The sequence below is a fragment of the Fulmarus glacialis genome, unplaced genomic scaffold (assembly GCF_000690835.1).
Source record: "Fulmarus glacialis isolate BGI_N327 unplaced genomic scaffold, ASM69083v1 scaffold8389, whole genome shotgun sequence".
Lineage (NCBI taxonomy): Eukaryota > Metazoa > Chordata > Aves > Procellariiformes > Procellariidae > Fulmarus > Fulmarus glacialis.
This window is the reverse complement of record NW_009231335.1, coordinates 5,618-27,703: the sequence shown is the minus strand read 5'-3', so window position 1 is coordinate 27,703 and position 22,086 is coordinate 5,618. Positions and strand designations below refer to the sequence as shown.

At 43.3% G+C, this 22,086-nt stretch overlaps 1 protein-coding gene across 1 annotated transcript in view; it reads left to right on the top strand.

Annotated features, from left to right (window-relative positions):
• Nucleotides 1-1,427: 1,427 nt before the first annotated feature.
• The window catches only part of LOC104081689 (lysine-specific demethylase PHF2-like), a gene marked incomplete at its 3' end in the record, with an annotated part of 24,155 nt that continues 3,496 nt past the window's right edge, over nucleotides 1,428-22,086 (top strand). The window contains exons 1-3 of the mRNA XM_009584529.1: nucleotides 1,428-1,522; nucleotides 14,739-14,824; nucleotides 19,943-20,057. Of these exons, the coding sequence (XP_009582824.1) occupies nucleotides 1,428-1,522; nucleotides 14,739-14,824; nucleotides 19,943-20,057 (296 nt within the window). The remainder of the gene's footprint in view (nucleotides 1,523-14,738; nucleotides 14,825-19,942; nucleotides 20,058-22,086) is intronic.

Here is a 22,086-nt window from a genome sequence, read left to right as displayed (position 1 = left end):
TTTGGTTTGTTTTTTTTTTAATTCTGAGAGGATAGGTGATAAATTCGACCAGTTCCACTATTGATGTCAGAGGATCCAAGTTTATAGAGTTTTATTCTGGAAACTAAAGTGCCTTGTAGTGAATTAAAAAAAAAAAAAAAAGATACAACATAATCAGAAGCTAAGCTGAAGGGAAAAGTTGGTTTGAATATTAATACGACAAAAGGGACTGTAAGATGGAACGTGCTCTGAAACCCAGGAAAAAGGTATTTGACACAGAATAAAACATCCAGTCATGAGAAGGCCTGGGGTAGATCTGTGTATATTTGAAAAACAGCCTTAGGATTACTGGCATGCTTTTAACTTGTCTCAATACAGGTGTTTTTCCCTTTTTTATTTCATTATTCATATTTAGGTTTCTATTAATAAGACATAAGCAGATCCAAATTCAGCTCCCAGATGCATAGAGAGGATGGACTCTAGGAGCAGAAATGGCTCAGATGATTAAAATTTTTGTGTGAATTTGCATTTTGCAAGGCATTTTAATTTAACACCTTTTTGGTAATTGGAAATGTATTGTTTCTATGGTAGCATGACACTGGTGTCAGCCTGTAGAAGACAGAGCACGGTAGGAAATGCACATCTCAAATGCTTCATAGGAATCGCTGTTTACGTTACTGGATCAGGAAATGTGCCGTAAAGATGTTTCAGAGTTTAGTTATGTTAATATTTTGTCTTCTACATGGGCTTCCTGTCTCTTTGGTACTGTTTTCATTTCGTAAATTTACATGTTTTGCTTAAAGCAAGAGTGAGAGTGAGATTACATCTCTGCTTGTCGCATGACCTATTTATTGTTGCTTCAGAAAAGCAGAATTGTGTCTCTGCCTCTTAGCTTCTCACGGAGTGCAAAACTAAGGAACTGCTCAGGTACTCAGTGGCAGGGGATGACAGCCGAGGTTGTGACTCGTTCCTAAGACCGAAGCCAGCTACATGGAAGAAGTTACCTGAATCCAGACTGAGTTGGGGCTTCAGAGTCAGCACGGGCTGCGCAGCGAAATGATTTATTGGCATGCACACCTAAGCAAAGACCACCACCGTTTCCTTGGTGAATTCTTGCCTTTTTTAAGGGAATGTTTTGAAAATTAAAGCAGTAATTAGTGACCTGTAGCATGCTGAAATGAGCACAGAGACACCTGTGGCAGGACATTGAGGTTTATATTCAATAGATGGCTTTGCGTGCTGCTCATGATAAAGGTTGTTATTTCTCTGGAAGGGCATCCACAGTGTTTATATTGCTGCCTGCAATTTAGTGAACATCCATCTTTAAAAACCTGTTACTTTCCTGATGAAATACTGGAGTTCTTGGTTACTATGGGGAAGGAAATGGGTTTAGCCTTTGGAAATCTAGAAGCTTACCTGTGGCTTCGAGAGTACAAGCTTTTCGGAGCATGGACCCTCAGGAGTGGCTTCAGTCCATCTGCACTACAGCCAGGCTGAAGCGTACGCGAGCTCAGCAGCAGCGCTTTCAGGTTGCTCAGTTTGGGTACCAGCGTGAGTAGCAGGTGGCAGAGGCTCCACCGCAGCCTAGAGCCCTGTGTAGGGTCCGAGGTTGGTTTGGTACCCACCTGCAGTGGAGCCATATCCTCCGTTGTTGTCAGGGCTGCAAAAGCTGAGCTTAACCTTTTCGGTGAATACCTAGTGATTCTTTGAGCTCCTTACTTTCCAGAATAACTTCAAAGACTGGTGGATTTTGAACAGTTATGTCGAACATGTTCTATATTCAAAGTTAAACGTTTCCTGGTCGGTTTGATCAAACTGTGACAGATGAGAAGTGGATCTGCATTGATCTACTAATAATTACTTTCAATAATTGTATGAAGTAAGTGAGAAGTTACTGGTTATCAGAACTTTTCAACAGCTGTAGTAATTCAGCTTCAGAGAAGGCTATGGAAGAGTAACCCAGGACACTGTGGCATGCCCCAATGCACCCTTGAAAAATAAGAGGCAAGCTGTTTGCTCAAAGGATCCTTCTCTTCTCCCAGGCCATGTTTGGTCAGCCGAGGACTTAGACATCAAAAGAACTTTAAACCCATTGAAACACCTTCTTAAGAGTGGAACGGCGGTGGCTTTCAAGTGACACAGGGAGAAAGTTTGGAGACTACTCTAGGGTAGGAACAGCTAGGAGAAAGACAGGCGTACAGTCAGTACTTGCTTTCAGGAGGTTATTTGGCCACTGCTTACCATTTGTCATTGCTCCTGGAGGGAACAGAATTGCAGGTCTGAGCATGCATGAGGCTAGCTGAGCTAATTATGGCTCGCAGGGCAGTGCTGCCAGAGCGCCGGGGCTGAGCACGGTGCCAGGCTCCTGTGCTAGCTTGGGTACTGCAAGTGGTGCAGCTGCAGAAGTGCCAGGTGCAGTTTTACTGAAGAGATAAGCAGGCTGCGGTTTCCCCCCTTCTTCCACCCTTGCTTCTCGGTGCAGTGACAACGATCTGGCTGCTCCACCTCCCCAAGCGCGTGAACATTAGGACAGAGTTTGCCCCGGGATGCAACGCTCCCCGGTGTGATGGGTCCGGTGGAGGAGGTTATATGAACCTGGGCAGAGCGTTTGCTGATGGAGCTGCGTTGTTCTAGCACTTGAAAAGGCTGCGTGGCGCCCTGTAAACAGACCTGAGAGAGTCGTTCAATTCCAGCCTCTGCAGAGAAGCAATAGTTGAAGCTCTTGTCCTGAAATCCAGTGTCCACAGAGGAGGTCGGGAAGACCTCCAGGTAACTTCATCTGGTAACTACAGCACGAAGACACTCTGCAGGTCCTAAAGTCTCTATATGTGTGTGTATATCATGATTGCACAAGTATAACTCCTAGGTGTAGGTGAATGTCTTAGATTCAGGTTGTGCAAAACCTCTAGTTCACAAGTTAAAAGTGCCTTTTCTGGGGATAGTCTCAAACATAAATCTAGAATCTGCTTTTTCCGTGAGTTTCCCTGACACTAAACACCTCATGTAAAGATTTGTGGTTCCCAAGCATGGTGGAGGATTAAATACAGAACCAGAAAAATAGAATCCTTATGCAAGTTGATGTTTGTAAAATACTCTCTCAGCTCTTCCTGGAGGCTTTCTTGATAACTGGGTGAGAAGAGTGATGTTGGCTGGCTCTTGCAGCAAGGAGGAATTTGGCGTGTGAAGGAGAAATAGCAAGGCCAGAAGGAAGGTGTGGACTGCATGTTGACTTGTGTTCAAATCCCAGACAGCTGCTGCGATAAAGAAACGGGGGCACCAGGAAAACACTTTGCAATAAAACTAATACAGCAAAGCTATTAACTTCAAATTCAGATAGTTTGTTACGGGAGAAAATGGTATTACCTTGTCAAGTTGTAATACCATGAAGTTGTTGACAACTATCAAGTAAATGAGGTAGATTGTTGATAATTACTAAGTATTCATTTGGACAGGTAAATTTTATTCTACAACGGGGTCATGTTAGCACCGCTGTGGATATCCATATTGAGTAGTTGAGGGCGTATTGACACTGTTGGGTTCAGGCACTGACATCTCTGTGTAGGTGTGTTTGTGCCTTAATGAATGTGACGGTATGGTTGTAATCACTGATGGCTCTTCTAAATTAAAACAGCTTTTGAGTTGCTCCTGCTTTCTTATAAAATTGGCCAAAACCTAGACTGTTTCATAGCTTTTTGAGTTTCTCCAGGTGTCAGAAAAAAGAGTCTTCTAATTCAGCGTTCCAGGGACCCCTTGAAATCATTGTCTGTTTTTAACAGACTTTTGATCTAAGAAAAATAAGCCTGATGTCAGTAGGCTTAAATTTGCTCTATGGAGGACGTCAGGAAAATATATAGACCAGCAAAGTTGGGAAACCACTTTTAAGTAATTACATTAGCTAAAGATGGTATTACAAGAGATAAAGAGATGTTTTTGTAACAGCTTACTGGGGCTCCAGTCCTCTTTCTATATGTTAACTATGTGAAGATCGTGGTTCTCTGCATTACTCCAACTGGGAGAACTGTATGTTTTTTAAGACAGGAAAATTAAATTAGTCTTGTGTTTGATATGTTATTGAGCACTTTTGTTACCTGATAATGAAATTAGGTAATGCAGGCTGGTCCTGTGGCACCCAGGCATTCCCCTGCGCTGGAGTAATTCCCAGCTGAGCAATTAGGGCAATTTTTTGGTCCTTTGTGCCCCAAGAGCAGCCCAGAAAGACTAGAACAGCATCCAGAATCTGGCTCATACTTGAAATACAACTGCATAACTGAAAGAAAGAAAAATGCAGCCAAACCTGTGCTGCTTTACAAGGAACTTGGCTCTGCAGAGCCTGAAAGGGGTCAGGAGTGAGGCCGAGGGATGGAGAGTCGTGGTCGGATGGCTGGGTGGCGGAGCTCACTGTCTCTCGGCGTAACTGGGACTGGCGATTTAGTAAGCATCAAACGCTTTACGCAGTTCGTTCACTAATAGGAGTATGTAGTAACTAACATATAGCTCAGAGGCTTCTGAGTGTGAATACCACTAATGAAAATCAGACCCGGGCTTCCCAGTGGCTTCAGGGATGCTTTTAAAAATCACACCCCTTTCTTCAGCTTCACTCAGCTGCTTGCCTCAAGACAAAAAACCCTTCCCCCCTCCCCCCCCTTGGTTTTTACTGCTTCTTTTGGGGTGAAGAATTACAGTTTTTCTTCTAACACGTTCCTTCCTAATGTGAAGTAGTGGTATAGTGTGCATTGTATTTTAAGGACTCGTCTTCTTACCATCAACTTAGAAGAATCTCCCTTGTGGTGTTTTGAATGCAGGTAGAGGCTGAAAATGGGTTTCGTGCATCTAAGCCACTGGAGTAGTTTAGCATTTTATGCCTCTGAATAGCAGCAATGCAACCATGTAAAAATAGTAACTCTCTGTGGGGTGATGTAAACTTTTGTTTCCTTTGTAATGTCTTGAGATTACAGAAATCACTGGGGACTTCAGTGAGTGGATCAGATATAACGCATTCAAAAAACAGGATGTCTTTTTCCACAACAACTAACCTGCTCACAAAAATAGCAACTGAGGACGGATTATCATTAATAGTGTTCAGTGCAATAGAGATAAAACTATTATACCTTAGGGAAACACATCCTATAATAATAGCCTCAGTTGCTAAATATGATTTGTTTCTGGTGTTTTTAAACTTGTTTTATGACTCAGGCTTGAACAATCTGGATATTGTTGATTACATAAAATCTGTAATTCTCTGCATGTAATTTAAATTCTCAATATCTGCATTTTGTTTCTCTGCTTACTTTTAGCTTTCCTTGCAATTTGGTGTGCACCTTCTGAAGAATGTTCAATCTGTGTTTTTAAAACTCTGCCTGTGATTTTTTCTTTCTGGAGAGCTTGGAGTGGGTTGCCGCTTTCAGCAAGAGCAGCAAGCCCCTATTCCAAGCAGCCGATCATTTCACATCATCGGGGTTTGAGAGATTTATGTTGAGACCTTTGCAGATATGACTGCGATAAACATGAAGGTGGAACGTACGCTTGAATGCCTATATACTGCAGAGGTAGGGTCTTCACACCAGCAACAGGGCAGATTTTTATCTCTTAATCAAGGAGGTGCCAAGCACCTGCACTGGCCAGTAACATCCGTGAAGTCCCTCAGCCATTTGCAATTAAAAAAATATTCTACAGCTGGCTTAGTTGGCTGTAACATTTGTTTTTCAGGGAGGTCCCGATTCCACTCACTTTTACAAATAGTTTTATAGAGGTCAAATAATTCATGCTTTCTCCCAAAGGGGTAATTCTCTGCTGCATACCACAACTGCAAACAAGTTTGAAAAAAAATCGCAAAGTGTGGTTCAGTCAACCAAAGAGCAAAGTTTATCCAAAACAGCAAAACTTGTACAACTAGCTGAAGTGCAGGGATGAAGAAGCAGAGAGAGCAGCTCCTTGCTGAAATTCAACCCTGTTTGCATTTCTCAACCCGACTGTAACAAACAGATTTACTCTGTTCCTCTTTTTGAAAGGAAAGGGCACCTACTTTATAAGTAAGCGATTAACTTCCAGTACAGTGGCAAACATCAAAACCAGCAGGCAACACCCCATACCCCAAAGAATTCCCAAATAATAAGGCAGAAATGGAGATACATCCCACCCTGCGCCCCTGAGGCAGCACGTTCCCTCTCTCTGGGTGCTGGAAGGGGTGGTGGGACCAGGCTTTTCACATCAAAGGAGAAGCGTATCTCAAGGGTAAGGAGAGCATCACTTGCAGTCCTTCCTGATTTCAGCAGCGGTCCCGTCCCGTTCATGCCCTTTTCCTCATCGGAGCTTGGACGTGTGTCTCGGGAAAGGCTGTTGGGGGCTGCTCTGGGGTGCTGGCGCTGACCTCGCATCCCGCCCAGGCACCCGGGGCCGGCCATGGCCGGTGCCCCCCAAGCCCTCCTGGTCTGGGGGCTGTGGTGTATTGCAGCGCCCTGACCCCCTGCGCCTGCTTTGAACAACACGCAGCCGGGAGGGAGCTGCAGGACTGAGAGTGGCGTGCCTGGTTGCTGGGATAAAACTTTTCTGATGTCGTGCCTCCAGCCCCCAAGTACTTGAATGATTTTGTGGCTTTTATGGGTATGGCAACTATTCTGAAGTGCGAGTGGTGCTTGAGTTACTTGAATACGTGTCCTGTGTTAGCACAGCACTCCTGGTACACGCTGTGTGTCCTTGTTTGTAGCCTGGTGGCAATAGTTGCGTGGGCATTTCCCCGCTAAGGCGCAGTCTGAGGTTGTGTCCGTAGTTACATCCCTTAGACAGTAGGAGATCACTGAGGGTCAGTCTCTGCTGGCTATAGTGCCTGCACCTTCTCCTGTTTTTTCCTCCAACCTCTTCAGATTGAAGGAATGTGGTCAAAATTGAGTAGAAGAGAAAAGAAGCCCTTCAAGATTTTTATAAGCTGGAGGATGCTAATTCTTCCTGTTTGAAATACACAGTGTGTTTGCTTTAGGCAAGCCCCAGAATTGGGCCCAGAATTGCAGAAACCCGAGTGTAAATTTTAGTTTAAAAAAGTAAGCGTGAAAATGCGTGGAGTTGTGAAGCCCAGGAGAGGATAATGTCACAAGGAAAACAGGTATTTGTAAATTCCCACAGGAGAATTTACAGGCAGTAGAGACAAACCTCTAAAGCAAAAGCTCTGCGTGTAGGTAGCACAACCCAGCACTTGCACAGACATTGTCATCTTCAAAGCACTGAGCAAATGTTTGTTAATTATACTGCAGCAGCCTTCGAGGCTATCAGGTATTAATATTACTGCGTCACAGGTGGAGAAATTGAGTCAAAGAAGTTACGTAATTTAGTTGAGATTAAGGACAGTCATAACAACCCGATGAATAATGCACATTTTCCTTGCCTTTATGTTTGCGTGTTGCTGAAGCTACCGTGCTCCTAAAGGGAACCGCACAGATACAGTTGTGTTCTGAAAGGAGGTCTTTCTCTCTAAATTCATGTTTCTAATGCACCGAGGGTGAGCATGTGTGAGGTGACGTGACACACTAGCTATCCAGCGTAGCTAGGGCTCTCTCATTTAGGCCCTAATCCAGCAGGTCCCGTGTGTTGGACACTTGCACGTGTGCCCAAGCCAGCACACAGGGGTTTTCTCCTACCGTTGCTTGCTCTTGGGTCTCCTGAAGTGGCACGGATGTGTGTGTCTTTCTGTTCTCCCAAATGACTTTTGGACTTAAAGCTGTTTAGCTTTAACCATATCCGACAGCAGGCTTGAGGTCTCAAAAATTCCTGTATGTTTTGTGAAAATACGTGGCTGATTAGATGAGACAAATCCTTCTGCTTAGGGAAAGGCTTGTCTGTCTGTTCTGTAGACACCGGAGAGCACACATGGAAGAGCCCTGGCCAGAGTTCACCCCGTAACAGCCACCAGAAAAACAGCACGCGAGACTCAAATCCAAGGAACAGCTCGTTTCACTGCTCTTGGAACGGCTTCTTTCTTTCCCTTTTCTTGTCTTTTCTTAACATCTCTTGCATCCTCAGTGTTGGCTGTTGCATTTCTGGATGCTGTGATGCAGACACAGGAAACTGCTGCCACTTAACGTTGGCCTGGCATCAAAATGTGAAGCCCGAGTCCCTCTGCTGCTGGGAAGTCCTGATTTTCCCACAGTACCTATAGTTTTTTTCAGATGGTGGAGGCTTCTGAAACTGGCTGGGTATCTTCCTTGCAATGCGCGATAAATGACACATCAAGAAATAATACCAGTTGTTAAGGGATAGGGATGAGCTCAGGTTAATTACTAATTATGACCTTTATTACCTATAAAAATGCCGTGAATGCCTCTTCTGTGCTGTGATAGCTGCCCCACCTGGGGCTTTGATGCTTTGCCCTCATGTGCTGGGGTGGAGCAGCCGCTTGCTGCTCCAAAAATGCGCGATAAATGACACATCAAGAAATAATACCAGTTGTTAAGGGATAGGGATGAGCTCAGGTTAATTACTAATTATGACCTTTATTACCTATAAAAATGCCGTGAATGCCTCTTCTGTGCTGTGATAGCTGCCCCACCTGGGGCTTTGATGCTTTGCCCTCATGTGCTGGGGTGGAGCAGCCGCTTGCTGCTCCAAAGCCAGCAGCTGGCCCCGAGCACCCCTGCTGCCTGTACCCCTGCCAGACCCCCAGCACGCTGGAAGATGGGGCCATCAGCACAACCCTCTGCTCTCCTGGCTTGTAGACCATTGACACTACCTCCAGCTTCTGAGAGAAGAGAAAGGAGCGTGAAACCAAGCACTGCTTTCCAACACTTAATGCGATGCTGGTATCCCAGGTTTGTGGCTGGGAATAGAAGTTGCTTGGATTTGGACTGATTCAGGGACAGAGGAGAAGCAGATACGTGGTTGTGTGAAATAAGAGTTGAAGTGTCATTTTTCACCAGTGTTAAAATTCCCTAAGCCTTTAGCATGCTTCTGGGAAGTGGTAAAGGTTGAAAACAGATTTTGAGTTAAATACACAGAATATAACAACTAGTCCAGTGATATTTGCTAGCTACAAATTCTGAACAATGTATTTGACCATGGATGTGGCAGGCACCGCTGTACTGGGCAGTGAGCTCTGAAGACCTGTGCCGTGTGGTGGGCTGTGCTGTTGGCCTGCTGGTAACCTGAGCAAACCCCTCCGATCCCGCCCGTGACAAATTCCTCATCTGCGAAAAGGTACAATTGTATGGACCTTCTCGGTCGATAAAGTGTACAGCATGGGGAAAGGTGGGCTTTTCCCCACTCCAGAAATTGGGACCTGTGGTTAGGGAGGTGAGGCGGGAGTGAGGGTGCCCTGTCCCATCCGAAGTCGGTGTGGTCCCTGGCCCTTCAGGAAAGAGCAAAGCGGGCAGGATCCAGGTGCCCAGCATCCTGGGGAGCCGCCATCATTCCCATCTGTGCTGGCTTGCAACCTTTCTTACAAACCCCATTCTCTGCCTGAAGACCTTGTATTTCATGTTTGTGCTATGTTTGAAGAGTGCTTCTCAGGAATGGATAAAATGTATGGCTTTCAGTTTTTTTCAGAAGTTAAGATTTTTATTTTTCCTTCTGCTCTATTTATGTATTACTAGATTTTATTTTCTTTCCCATCAATTAGCCTTTTGTCTGGTTGTTTTATTTTTTTATATTTTTCTATACTTGTCTTCTGGTTGATAATGGAGATTACATGGTTTTCAGAGAACAGATACTATGTGGGTTAATTTTTCTCCTAAAATTACTTAAAATGTCATCTTACTGAAGATGACAAATCAAGGTCCTTGTAAACATTCATGCTATAAAACCAGTTCTGATTTACGCACCTTTTATTATTGTTGCCTGCATAAAAAAATTGTTGTTAACTTTGTCAGAATACTGAAATCTGAACATCCCTTCATTGTGAACACAGAAGCAATTTCATTTTAAAGTGGCAAAGTGCAGAGTTTCTAATAAAAATGTAATTTGTAGCCTCTGACTGCAAATGCTTCTGTTTGTGCTAATTCTCATTTAAGTCACTGTAAAATGTGTGATATATCAGCTTAAAGAGCTTTTCATTGTTTTTTTTTCTTATAACAGTTTTGGTAAAATTCAAATGCATCAGTAATAATGTTTCCCTTTATCTCATTATCAAATTAGTTTTACTACACTGCCTCAACCTGAGTTAAATGACTTAAATACCATTTAAAAATCAACCATTAAGTTGTTTTAAATCGTTCCAACAAGATATTTTTGGATGCACAATAATTAATCTCTTATGCCATCTTTAGTGCATTTGGACAAAAAGATGGAACAAGTTTTCTGTAGGTCGAGCATGATGATAGAGTGGTGTGTGCTGGCTGCTGCCGCAGGGCTGGTGCTCCTGCGTCCTGCATCCTTACCCTTCGCACTGGCTGCATCCCCGGTTCCCAGCTGGCACGTTACGGTTGCAGCCTCTCACACGTTAGCACTGATGGGACAGCACACACGAGGCTTTGCAGGATGTCTGGGGAGAATTTTCTTTCCATGCTTCCTTGTCCTTCGCCAAGTAAAAGTTTTCTCCTTCTAATTTGCTTTGGGAACCCGATGCTTTCCCCAAGAAGAACGTGTTTGGTCCTGCCAAACGCCTTAATTGTCACACAGTTAAAAAGCAGCAGCTTGGAGATAATTCACAGACAGTCAGGGACATCCCTAAATACTTCAGTGGAGGACATGGACTTTGTACCTGCGCACACCTCCAAGTACGACATCACCAGCGTCCGTGAGGTACCCTTGCTGTGCAAACGGGGATGTGCTTAGCGGTCTCTTTCACAGATGTAAATGCTGCACTACTTGATTTGTGAGTTCTTGCAGCAGAGTGGGATTTTGCTGGGATGTCAGCCCACTGTTTTGGGGTATCTGCGGGCTTTGTGAAACGGATTCTTGGATTGCTGGTACAAATGAAGCAAATAAATCTGCTCCTGCTGTTGTTCAGAAGGCTGCTTCCAGCTCTGCCTGCTGCCACTCGGCCCTCTGCTCCCTGCCCGTCCTTTTGCAAGCTCTGCCTTACCAACTGCCTTGCAGTTCCTTTGCTGAACCTCTTCTGTCCCTTTTTATCTCATTGGCGGATCTGAATAATCACACAAAAGTGCTACTGAGAGCTTTTTCCAGTTCTTCTCTGTCGATGGTAACACATCCAGGGCTCATATTGACAGATTAATGTGGGGCTGGCTGCAGCGGGCCCGTTGCTGGAGGCTGCTCCCAAGCGCGCCGCCTGTGATCAGCGCTGTCTGACTCCGAGCCCGTTTGATCGTTGTAGGGGGTCAAACGCTTGGCTCGAGTCTTTTTTATGTTTGTGTTTCTCTCAGGCAAATGGGGCTGAAAAAAGAAACTGGAGGGAGCGAAGTGGAGCATTCTCATGAAAAAAAAAAGATGCAAAACACAAAGCGCCATTTGTGCTCGAATTTGGAGGGTTGAGGGGAAGGACAGCACTATTCAGCTGCTATAGATGACTTGGTTTTCTTCAGCTGGAGAAATGCTTTGATTCTATTCTATTGTTAATTAACCACTCTGAGAAAAAATTCGTTTGTAAGTTAAGCGGGAGACTGCTTCAGGACTCTGCGCTGACTTTTGCCAAGGCAGGCAATCTCCTTCTGGTTCTCATTCACAGGTGCAAATGCTCTGGAGACCAACTCAAGGGTAGGTCACTGCTGTGGAGCTGATGGACCCCACTGCAAAACCTTGCCACATAAAACCGATACACCCGGCAAGAAATCCTCGTTCTTCTTCGGGCAGGAACGTTCTTGAGGGGTTGTCTCTGTCAGTCTGTCTTTAACTATGGAAATTCAATTTTTTATGCATATGTTGACATGGCAACCCACAAACAGTTCTGCTGGTGGAAATACCTGGCTCTTTTCATTGAGAAAAGGGGCACAAACTGGAACTGGTTCATATTTTGGTTAAAGATCAACTGAGACGTTTCAGTAGGGTGATCGCTTGGAAAGCTCGTACTCGCAATTTCACATGCGGTGAGGATAGCAGCTTCTGCCTACGAGTAGCTGTAAATGGCCAAACCTTATTCAAAAGCCATGTTGTAGTTGGAAAAGTTGACTGCATCTTTTAGAGGACGTTTGCATTTGAGGTCAGTTATTTTTACTTTTCCATTTTGTTCTAGTTAAATATTTTTACTTGCTCTCAGAACAATAGCTCCCACCACACTGAAGCCTTCGCCCAGTGCAGTAGCTTTTGATACCTCCTCCCGTAGCAATCCATGCAGTGCCTAAGGGTTCTCATCTCCTTAGTTTGGCTAAATATAGACTTTTCAAGCCCTTGTATAGAGCCTAATCCATACCTTTACTAAGCTTAACAAGCTGAATCCAGTGGCATAAGCAGCTGACGCAGCTTTATGGGTAGAGGAATCCTCTACATTCTCTTATGCTTCCTCTAATCTGCCAGGGTTTGTTTAAATTTTCTACTGCTTAATCTGGTATTTTACTGCCTGTATGTACTTGACTCTGAGAACTGGATTGTTGTGATGATTTTTCCAGTCTGCAAACTTACTCTTCAGTTTTCCATGCTATCTGCCCAGGGAGACCCAATAATTTTGTATTTTTTCAAGTAACTGTTTAATAAAAAAAACCATCAACCAAATCTGCAGTTGCTTTTACACGATTCAGAGCTAATATCCTGTTCACAGGCTGAACTCACAAAAATAAGAGTTTCTCTGGCTTTGGTTGCAAAACTTCTCTCACCCTGTACTCTTTGGTTTGGAGGGAGCTGGGTCCCATATGCACACTGGTGGCTGCAACGGGATGAAAATATCCACCAAGGTTTCTGGCAGAATCTTATTTCGACAAAACATTTACGGTGGTTATAAAAAAGGTTTGTTTCTGTATCTTTGCTAGTTTGGCTTTTTCCAGCTTGGTCGCAGACTCAATATGGGTTTTGTTGATGCTCTTTTCTAAAAGCAAGTGGATATGTGGTTTGTAATCATGATGTAATCTGATGTTTGTAATCAGTTACGCATCACTGTGTGCCTTGGATTCAAAAGTGGTTTCAAACCCACCTTTGTAAACAGAGAGGGTCATAGTGTATTTTAACAGTTATTCCTCCTGCCCCAAGCGTGCACATGTTTGCGTGTGTGCTCACCTACACCGTGTGCATGCACACACGCGCACATCCCCCGCCAGTCATCAAAAGTCATCAGAAGAGCTCTGAGCTCCGTGGAGCCAGGTAGCTGGTTCACAACAGCGGTGACTTGCAAGGCTTAAAAAAGCGTAGAGGAGGTGGGCATGCATGATCATACCGTTGTCCTTCCTTTATCCACGCACCTTCCTGTCTGCCAGCAACCAGGAGTTTACAGCCTTCCTGCATCTAGACCATCGTGTTTAGTAATTACCAGTGTATCCAACCTACATGAATTTCTCTAATTATTTAACTTGTTTGTAATTTTGGACACTGTGGTATTGTCCTAAAGAGCTTGAACACAGCGGGAATGGTTTGAGAGATTCTGTAAGTTGCTTGACAGAACTGACCCACCCTGTTGCCTTGCCTGTGGGAGAAGAGCAAACGTCCTCTCCTCTGCTTCCTATGGGTCAGAACCAGCAGCTAAAAACTGAATTCACCTTCCTGCACTAATCCCGCTTTGCACTGCCAGCGGGATGCAAGGAGGCTGAACGCTACCACGTGCATGAGATGACCTTGCTGTGACACGTGCCCAAACCCTTTCTCTGCCAGAAGAGATGTATCGGTGAGTTCTGCTAACTGAAGAGCACAGCATTTCAGGCTGTGAAGTAGAGAAACTCCACGAGTGCTCTTATCGTGGTGTCATCTAGCCTTGTTTGTGCCGGTGGTTGACGCAAAGCTACCTTTGTTGCCTCTCGTGGATCCTCTTGCCTAGTTGAGCTCTCATGGAGCCATGACACGAGGGCTGTATCTCACAGCACCCGGCTGAAACTCTTTTTTCTGTGTTGCAAATGTGCCTTGCAGCCTGGGCCGCTTCAGACCAAGCAAGCAGGAGCAGAATCCTGTTTGCTTTCCCTCCGTCAGAAGGAACAGTGCCATTCTGGAGTTTGGTTGTTTGGCTGGCTGCTCGGCGCTTTGACTGCGCAACAACTTCTTATCTTGGGTACTTCATTCCTTTGCAGTTTAGTTTTGTTTTTCCCCAACGCTGTGTTCTGCCATTGGATTGCATTCACGCGGTGTGCCCGCAGGCTGCGTTGTATTGTTGCATATGTTGTGCCATCCAAAATAATCTCGGTGGGTGTTCTAAGCAGCTGCCATGATACAACCCATCTTCTTGGCAGCCAGAAGTGCTGTGAGCTATGCGTCTTCTTTTCCTCCTCATCTTCGTATATTGTAATAGAGGTGGAACCTATAGAAGTCTTGCAGATGGTATACCTTGCCAAGATTACTCTGGTACCTAGCAGCTGTCCATACGTGCTTGGTAAAGAAGATGCGTTTTGTTAATTAGGTTTATGTGGGGTGGTGCTTGGAGAATCTATGTAGATACAAAATGGTCTCCCTGGGAAAAAAAATTCTTTGGGACTCTCTGCCACATTTTAATGGAGGTCCACAGTGAACTGGTGGTGGGCTTCTGACTGACACCTTTTTTAGCACCGCATCAGGAATGTAGGCTGCAAAAAATCCAGTCTGACTGTACTAGTGTAAAAAGCACCTAAGCTTTGCTTTTATACAGCCGTTAGCAGTCAGCATAGCTGCATAGTAAATGCACAGCTTATTGGGGTTTGTTTTTTTTCATTATTAATTGCGTGCATTTGGAGATGGACTCAAGCTAATGTAATATTTGCCTTCATGTATTCCAGCTGTGTGGGTGTTGAAGAAGAAGAGGCACCAGATATCGACATCTATCATTGTCCAAATTGTGAGAAAACCCACGGAAAGTCTACTTGTAAGTATACTTGCCCAGCTCGTCCTCAGATACATAGCAGATTCTGTATGTTTAAACAAAAGAAGCTTCTTTTTTTTTTTCCGTTACAAAAAGACACACCTAAGTATCATGCGTCATAAATGTTAGAATTCAAACCATTAAAAGTTGTTAGAGGGAGAAAACCATGGGTTGGATTGTGGAGCTTTGGTTGCCGCTCCCTGCCTGGCCTCAGGCAGTGTGTGTGAGCTAATGCAAGGCACCTCACCTGGACAGCCTCCGTCCCCAGTCCCGGCGGTGAAAGTGATGCTTCCCTCCTCGCACGGAATTAAGAATTGTGAAGGCACTTAGTACTGTGGGCTAGAAAAATCCTACAGAGACAGCTAGTTCTAAGGTGAGTTTTGGAAACTACGTGGTGTTTTTTGTCTTTGGATGAGAAGAGTAAGAAACAGTATGTTATGCTTGGCCTAGATATAAAACTGTAGTGATTTTGTGGCAGTCAAAGTTGTAGGATGCACTGGGGGTGCCAATTCTTGCAGTTCTTTCACAGGAAAAAGTTCTCCTGAGTAAAAGTGACAGTTGATCTCAGTGGGAGTTTTGTCTGGGAAAGAACTGTAGGATGTGTTTGCTTTGGTCAGATTAATTCACAAATTCTTTCTATTATACAATGGGAAAAAAAATAGAAAAGAAACCAATCCCTGTAAAAGATGAAATGCTTTACTTGAAAGCCAGTTATTGTAAATAAGCAACAATGATGCAGAGGTTCTCACTGCTTTGCAACCTTACAGCAGCACACAGAGGAAGAGCTCATCTGTGCTCATCTCCCAGGAGCTGAACGAATCATAATGTTCCTTTTTCAGTGTGAAATAAGGGATGGCTGGAAACTGACTTCTGTTGTGTTAAAATTCAGTAATTTTAAAAACAAGCAATTATTTCTGCACTGCCTTAAAAGTTAAAGTTTAAAAAATTTCTAGGGGGAAGGAGAGGAGTCTGAAATGTTTGTTTCAGGGCCAAAAATGGGAATCATTTTTCCACTTTGACTTTTTCAAAATCAAGTGTGAACTGGAATCCTGAATGACCTGCAGCTGTTCCTGTCTCCCAGATGGTCTGCTAACAACTCTGGCCCAAGCAAGGCACCCACAAATTGGGCAAGCTGGCAAAAAACCCCTTGGGAGGCTTGTTCTGAAAGACTTAACAAATCAGTATGTCCCCACAAAATGTTTTGATTTTAAAGAGTCAGCCTTTCTAATGGTTTGTTGGAAGATTTTTGACAAACGCACTGGAAATTGGTCAAACAAATAACCACAAATCATCTTCAAGTGAACAATTTGGTAGTAGAATGGGTTGTGTTGAAAAGGGGGGTATGACTGCAGATACTTCCAGGCTGTTATTGACCCAGTATAGAAGAAGCAGCACACGATTTCTAGCCTCTGTGAGTTTTGTATAACATTGAGATGTGTCTGATGCTTTGATTTCTTTCACTTTGCTTTGAATTATGAATGATGAAAGGCACCTACTTCTCAGTGCGAGGGGGAAAAAATCAGAAGCAGCAGAAGTCTATAATCAGGAATTAAATATCAATTCTATAAAAAATGTGGTGCATAATCTTAGAGTTCAAGAAATGGCAGTTTCGATAAAAAGATTACAAGTTTAATATACCAGTTAAGATGAGGAGAGTTGAATCAACAACAATCTTCTGATGCTTTAAGAAGGTTTTTGGCTATCCAATTCATTTTATCCAAATGAAAATCTGACTTGGCAGTACGTCCCTCAGTCTGCATTGTGCAGCACGGCAGAAAGTGCTTCTGGAGCGCTGATGCTAGTTCTAGTCTGATCAACGTGTGAGGTTATCAGTGTGGTAGCAATACAGAACGTTACATAATTCTGCAGTACAGCAATACGACTTTGTTTTCTCCCTTCAAATGCATTGCAGAAAGTTTAATGATGTACAAGACCAATCATCAAAGTAGTCGAGTGTAAAAATTTCGGGAACATTTAAACATTAGTTATTGATAACCTTACCTTGAGTTTTGGTGATGTGCAAGATCACAGGTTCTCAAGCTGCATAGCCGTTTTCACCATTAACTCGTAGAATCGTGGATCCTGTTGAAAAATGAGGCTGTTATCCTGTAGCCCCTCCTTGCGGAGTGCCATAGGCCAGGAACGTTAAAAGACCGATTAAATGAAGGCAGGAAGAGCTGGGCTTAATGTATTCATTCTGTCAGGCATTTGTATGCAGGGTGTCCTGCTACACGGCACTTGGGCGCTGCTGGGACTTCTGTGAGATGATCACTTTCATTTGTTTATTAACTGCTACAATGTATGTTTAAACTAGTTATCTAGCAGTATCAGTTTTGAAATAAATGAGTAAGTGTTGTTCCAGAGCCAGTAGTTCACTGGTAGGATTTAATTATTGCAAGATTAGCAAAGGGAAACACAGACACCAATTGTCTGTTATGCAACTCGTCTGGATTTAAAAATATATGTGTATTTCTGGAGCACGCATTCCGCAATATATGTTTTCCAGATGTCAGATTTAAAAATCATTTTCCCCTTCTTACATTTTTCCACTTTGCCAATGTGGCTTAGTGGCTACTATTTCAGAAGATTGTTTCCTGTCATATGACATTGTAAGCCATTTCGGTTTAATGAAATTTGTAGGGACTCCTCTTTGGGAAAAATTATACACATTCACACAAAATCTTCTGACATCATTTAAATAAAATGTAAGTGCTTTGTTTAGGCAGACTTGACTCATTTTCATAACATGATCTGAAATGTTTGGTTTGATTGCTGTCTCATTTGCAGCAGTGAAAATCAGGAGAAATCCTTTGGAACCAGTAAAGTTACATACATGCAAGCAAACCGAAGTCAGGCTGAAACTGTTTTTAAGTAGTTACAACCTTTAATATAAATCAATAGAGGAGTAGCAGGGTGCTTCTAGGTATCCCTTCTTCATAAATACATTTGAAATAATGTAAGTATACCTTTGAAGTCTAGAATTATTCATTTTGAGATACAGTTTTCATAAAAATACATGCCCTTTTTCCTCTGGAGGGTTTTCTGTAGAAAGAGCGGGTTATACTTTCCAACGGTCAAATTTGGATCAGAAAGTTCTGCAGAAAAAGAAGTCTGTAATCATTTAAGAAAAAGTGGCCTTTTTGGCCAAAGCTAGGATTTGTTGCACATGTTAATGGGCCTTTAATCCTTACTGTGGTGCTCATGGTAAAGATGAAACATAAAGAGTGGCTGAAAATGGGCCAAATGTCGATTGTTTGATGTATAATGGACTACAGCAGCCAGCTTGCTGCCGTCCAGGAGATAGCAGCTCCTGGGGAGCGTTCTGGCGGCAGAGGCGTCTTGCTTGCCTCTGCGTGAGAGGTGGATGTGGGAGGTGGATGTGAGAGGTGGATGTGGGAGTGGATGTGGGAGTGGATGTGAGAGGTGGATGCATGCCAGCGCTCAGGGCCGAGGGAATTCAGCTCCCCAGTGCTTTTGGAAGAGTTGCAGTGAATTTCTTAATTCAGCACTGATTTGCCGCTTTTATTTCTTGACGCTCTGTGCTATCTGAAGTGTAATAAAAGAACATGCTAATATGATAAGCTCTTTAATTTTCACTGTGGCCAGCAACACCTGTTTCACTGGGACTTGTGCGAAGAGTCCCAGTGTTGGTTCGGATCTGCTGAGGGGGAGGAGGCAGTTGTTGGAAAGGGAAGGAGAGGAGGAAGGTTTGGCATTCATGTAGGACTTGTTTCCTTTGTTACCAGGAGCATTGAATTAATACACTAAGCCTGAGAGTCATTAAGATAAAGAACTAGCAGCTTTAATGAATATATCCAGCTAGGCTGGAGAGCTGCATGGAACTAATAAAACCAACATGCTTTGTGCAAATCCTGGGATGGATTCGTTGGGAGATGTCTTTACTTGAGTTATTCCAGGGTTGTGGTCGGGAAAACAAAGTTAGCTTTTTCCGAACCTCATGTCTTATAGCTGTGGCCTCCAGATTCCTTTCTTAATGAAAAAGTATGTGGATCTGTGTGCGTATGCACGTGCAAAGAGCGAGGAAAGGGTGCCGTCCATGCGTGGTTACTGAGGAGTCTGGTTCCTTCCCTAGCTGTTTTGAACAGTGAGAAAAGCCTGAGATCTTGATTTGGGGTAAAATACTGAGTTTCATGATTTAAAACAAGGGTGAAAAATAAAAGAAGGTAGTGACATATGAAAATTCTACTAACAGAGGTTTGAAATGGTATGAATATGCACCTGGGATAAAAACAATTTTCTACCAAAATAAGCATGTCCGGACAGACTGTGGAAGTAGGAACAGCTGAGAGAGATAGCGCTGACTAAGAGAAAAAGCTGGACCAGTTTTTCTTGCTCTGCATTATCTGGCTGTCAAAGAGGCAAGGCAGAGCTACGTTGACATTTGACTTACTTATTTGTGCTTATTCCAGCTGACCCTTTTTCCATGATGAACTTGCCTATATGTCTCACCCACTGGGAGCACAGTCAAGGGGCCTTCAGTCTGCTGTCATCAACTTAAGGCCTAAGCCTGGCTCGCCTCTCAAAACCTAGGAATAAGAAGAGTTCTAAAAATTGCATTTGTGGTGCCCTTGCATCTTTTTTTTTTTCTTTTCTTTTTCCTTTTATGTGCATGCTGTGTGCAGGGCATAATTCAAATTCAATCAAAATTGATGTCAAATCTGCCAGTGCTGGACAGACCTTTAGATTAAGGTAATTCATGACAAATATATTCATAAAGATCTATACTGCATACTGAGAAGGCAGAAAAGTGGCTTTCTAAGAGTTTTATGATAAGGATTAAGTGTGTAGTCTGGCAAGCACAAAAGGTCCAGAGCCTGTGTTTGCATAAAGCCTGCAGTAGCTGTGCAGCTCAGTAATTATCCGTCTGGTTGCCCTTATGTTACAAAATGAACACTGTTCAGTGTGTAATAGATCTTCAGGCTACAGTATAATTGTCTAATGGTGAATTGAGAGCAATATTAAAATTTGCAGTGCAGCATAGTGGGGGTTCCCTCTTCTCTGCTCGTGTAAGAAATGAAATGAAGATTTGTCCTTCCTTCAAATGTCTTTATAATTATCTTCTACTTAACATACCGTACTGTCCAATTCATTCTTTTTCAGTGAAAAAGAAAAGAAATTGGCATAAACACGATACTGGACAGACGACAGAGGTCAAACCTGTACAGAACGGGAGCCAAGTCTTTATAAAGGAACTTCGAAGTCGTACTTTTCCAAGGTAGGTTGTTCAGCAGCACGCATGGATGGGGCTGTTGAGGTAAAGCCTATATAGCCAGTTTCCTATGAAGCTGATGATGATCCCTGCTGAAAGCATTACATGGTGCAGAGTGATGAAGTTTAAATGAGTGCTGTTTTATTGCCCATGTCCCAGGCTCTTCCCTTTTTTATATTTGTGCAGCCGTATTAAAATCTACTCTTGATTGAGCCCAGTTCCTGTGGATTTCCATAGAAGCTAGTATTTCTGAAGACAAGAACAAGAATGTGTTTGGCCCCTACAACATTTGCCTGCATAAGAAATTAACCAATTTATTGCATAGAATTATCCAGTTCTCAAAAATACTAATGGTTTTGCTGAAGTCTGTCTCCGTCTGGAAGAGAAGAACAATGACATCCTCAGTTGCTACAGTGACAAAGGCTCTCTTATTTGGGGTAATGAATAGTGCTAATTGTTAGGTGACATGTTCCACACTTTATTAGGCTGCTTCACAGCCATTTGTAAGAGTGATGATTTTCTTCTGGTTCTTTAATGTAGGCCTTAGCCAAATAAATCCTTAATTATTAATGCCTAATTATTTTAGAAGAATCCTTGGAGACTGGTAAAGTGTACTTGGTAAACACAAAACTTCTTCCTTTTTATGGAGAATTTAATTTCACATTTAATTTCAGATACTGGTCTTAGGCTGATAAAGGAAAAGGATGAAAATACTGTGTTTGCAGCACTGTGTTTCACTGAACTCAGGACCCAGTGTTTTTACTTGCTTGGCTATTTTTATTTGGGCTTGCTAGACTTTTGTCTTAGTCTTTTTTTTTTTTTTTTTTTTTGTATACAGAGCAATTTGACAGGTTGCAAAGCTAATTTCTTAAAAAAGGTTTAAGGCCTAGGCAGAATGATTTCAGTAACCTCGGATGGCCTCTGACATTGCACTCACATATGCAGTATCTCTGAGTCACTCCCAAATTGTAAAAAAAATACGGACCCCCATTTTTTTTGTGCACATAAGAAAATCCTGCTGCCAGATGGAAGTTTCTGAGAAAGAAGGGTCTGTAGCCAAAAGGAGTGCCTGCAAGATTCAGGCCTTTGACATCTACACTTACGCCATTAGTAAAACAAAGTCTTGTTGAGAAATTTTCTCTTCTGAAGAAAATGAATGAAATCTGCAGATGTTCGCAGAACAAAACCCAACGCTCGTCAGTCAGAATGTGATGAACGGAAAAAGGGGGTCTCAGTTCAGAGACAGAAACATCATTGCTGATTCACAGCGCACGACAGTAAATTATAACCCACGGTTAGTCCCTTGGTGAGGCTCGGATCAAAAGGAACAGAGAAGAGAGCAAAAAGGCAAAAACCACAATTCATGTCATTCCGCTTCTGAATGTTTAATACCAAAATAGCATTAGAGTAGTAATAGTAGTAGTAATAATAATTAAATTGATGATTCAGGTACTTCAGTGTAGGTGCCAGACTCTCCATTTTGGCACGATCATTACTAGATGCTCTGGTACTGATCTCTCTTTATGACTATGTGTAGGTTTCTGTGGCACATATAGAAGCAAATCAGACTTGAACAAGTACGCAAGATGCATATAGGCGCTGTAAAGTAAGTGCAGAGGTTTAGTGGTAAATCATGGTTTGCTTCTTGCTCCTTAAAATCTCCAGCCTCGTTCTTTGCACGTTGCTGGCATATGGTACCAGTGCTCACATAAATGAGAAACGTTCCTTTTAATTAATTATTAATTAAATTTGCCTCCTGATCAGCCATTGATGATGCACTGTGTCTGGGGTGACCCAAAAATAAGCCAGGTTTCTACAGCTTATCCCTCTTTGCGTCCAGCCATCTTGTTCTCCCTGGGGTTCAAACCTCCCACCTGGCCTATCCCCGCCGGGGCGGCCTGAGCAGGCCCAGGGCGAGGGGTTCCCCCTGCGTGGCGGGGTCGAAGGAGGAGCCCCCGCAGCAAAGGCTGTGGGGGAGCCCCCACAGTTAAAGGGTGTCGGGGGCTCTGCCGCAGGTTGGGCTTCCCGGGGCGGT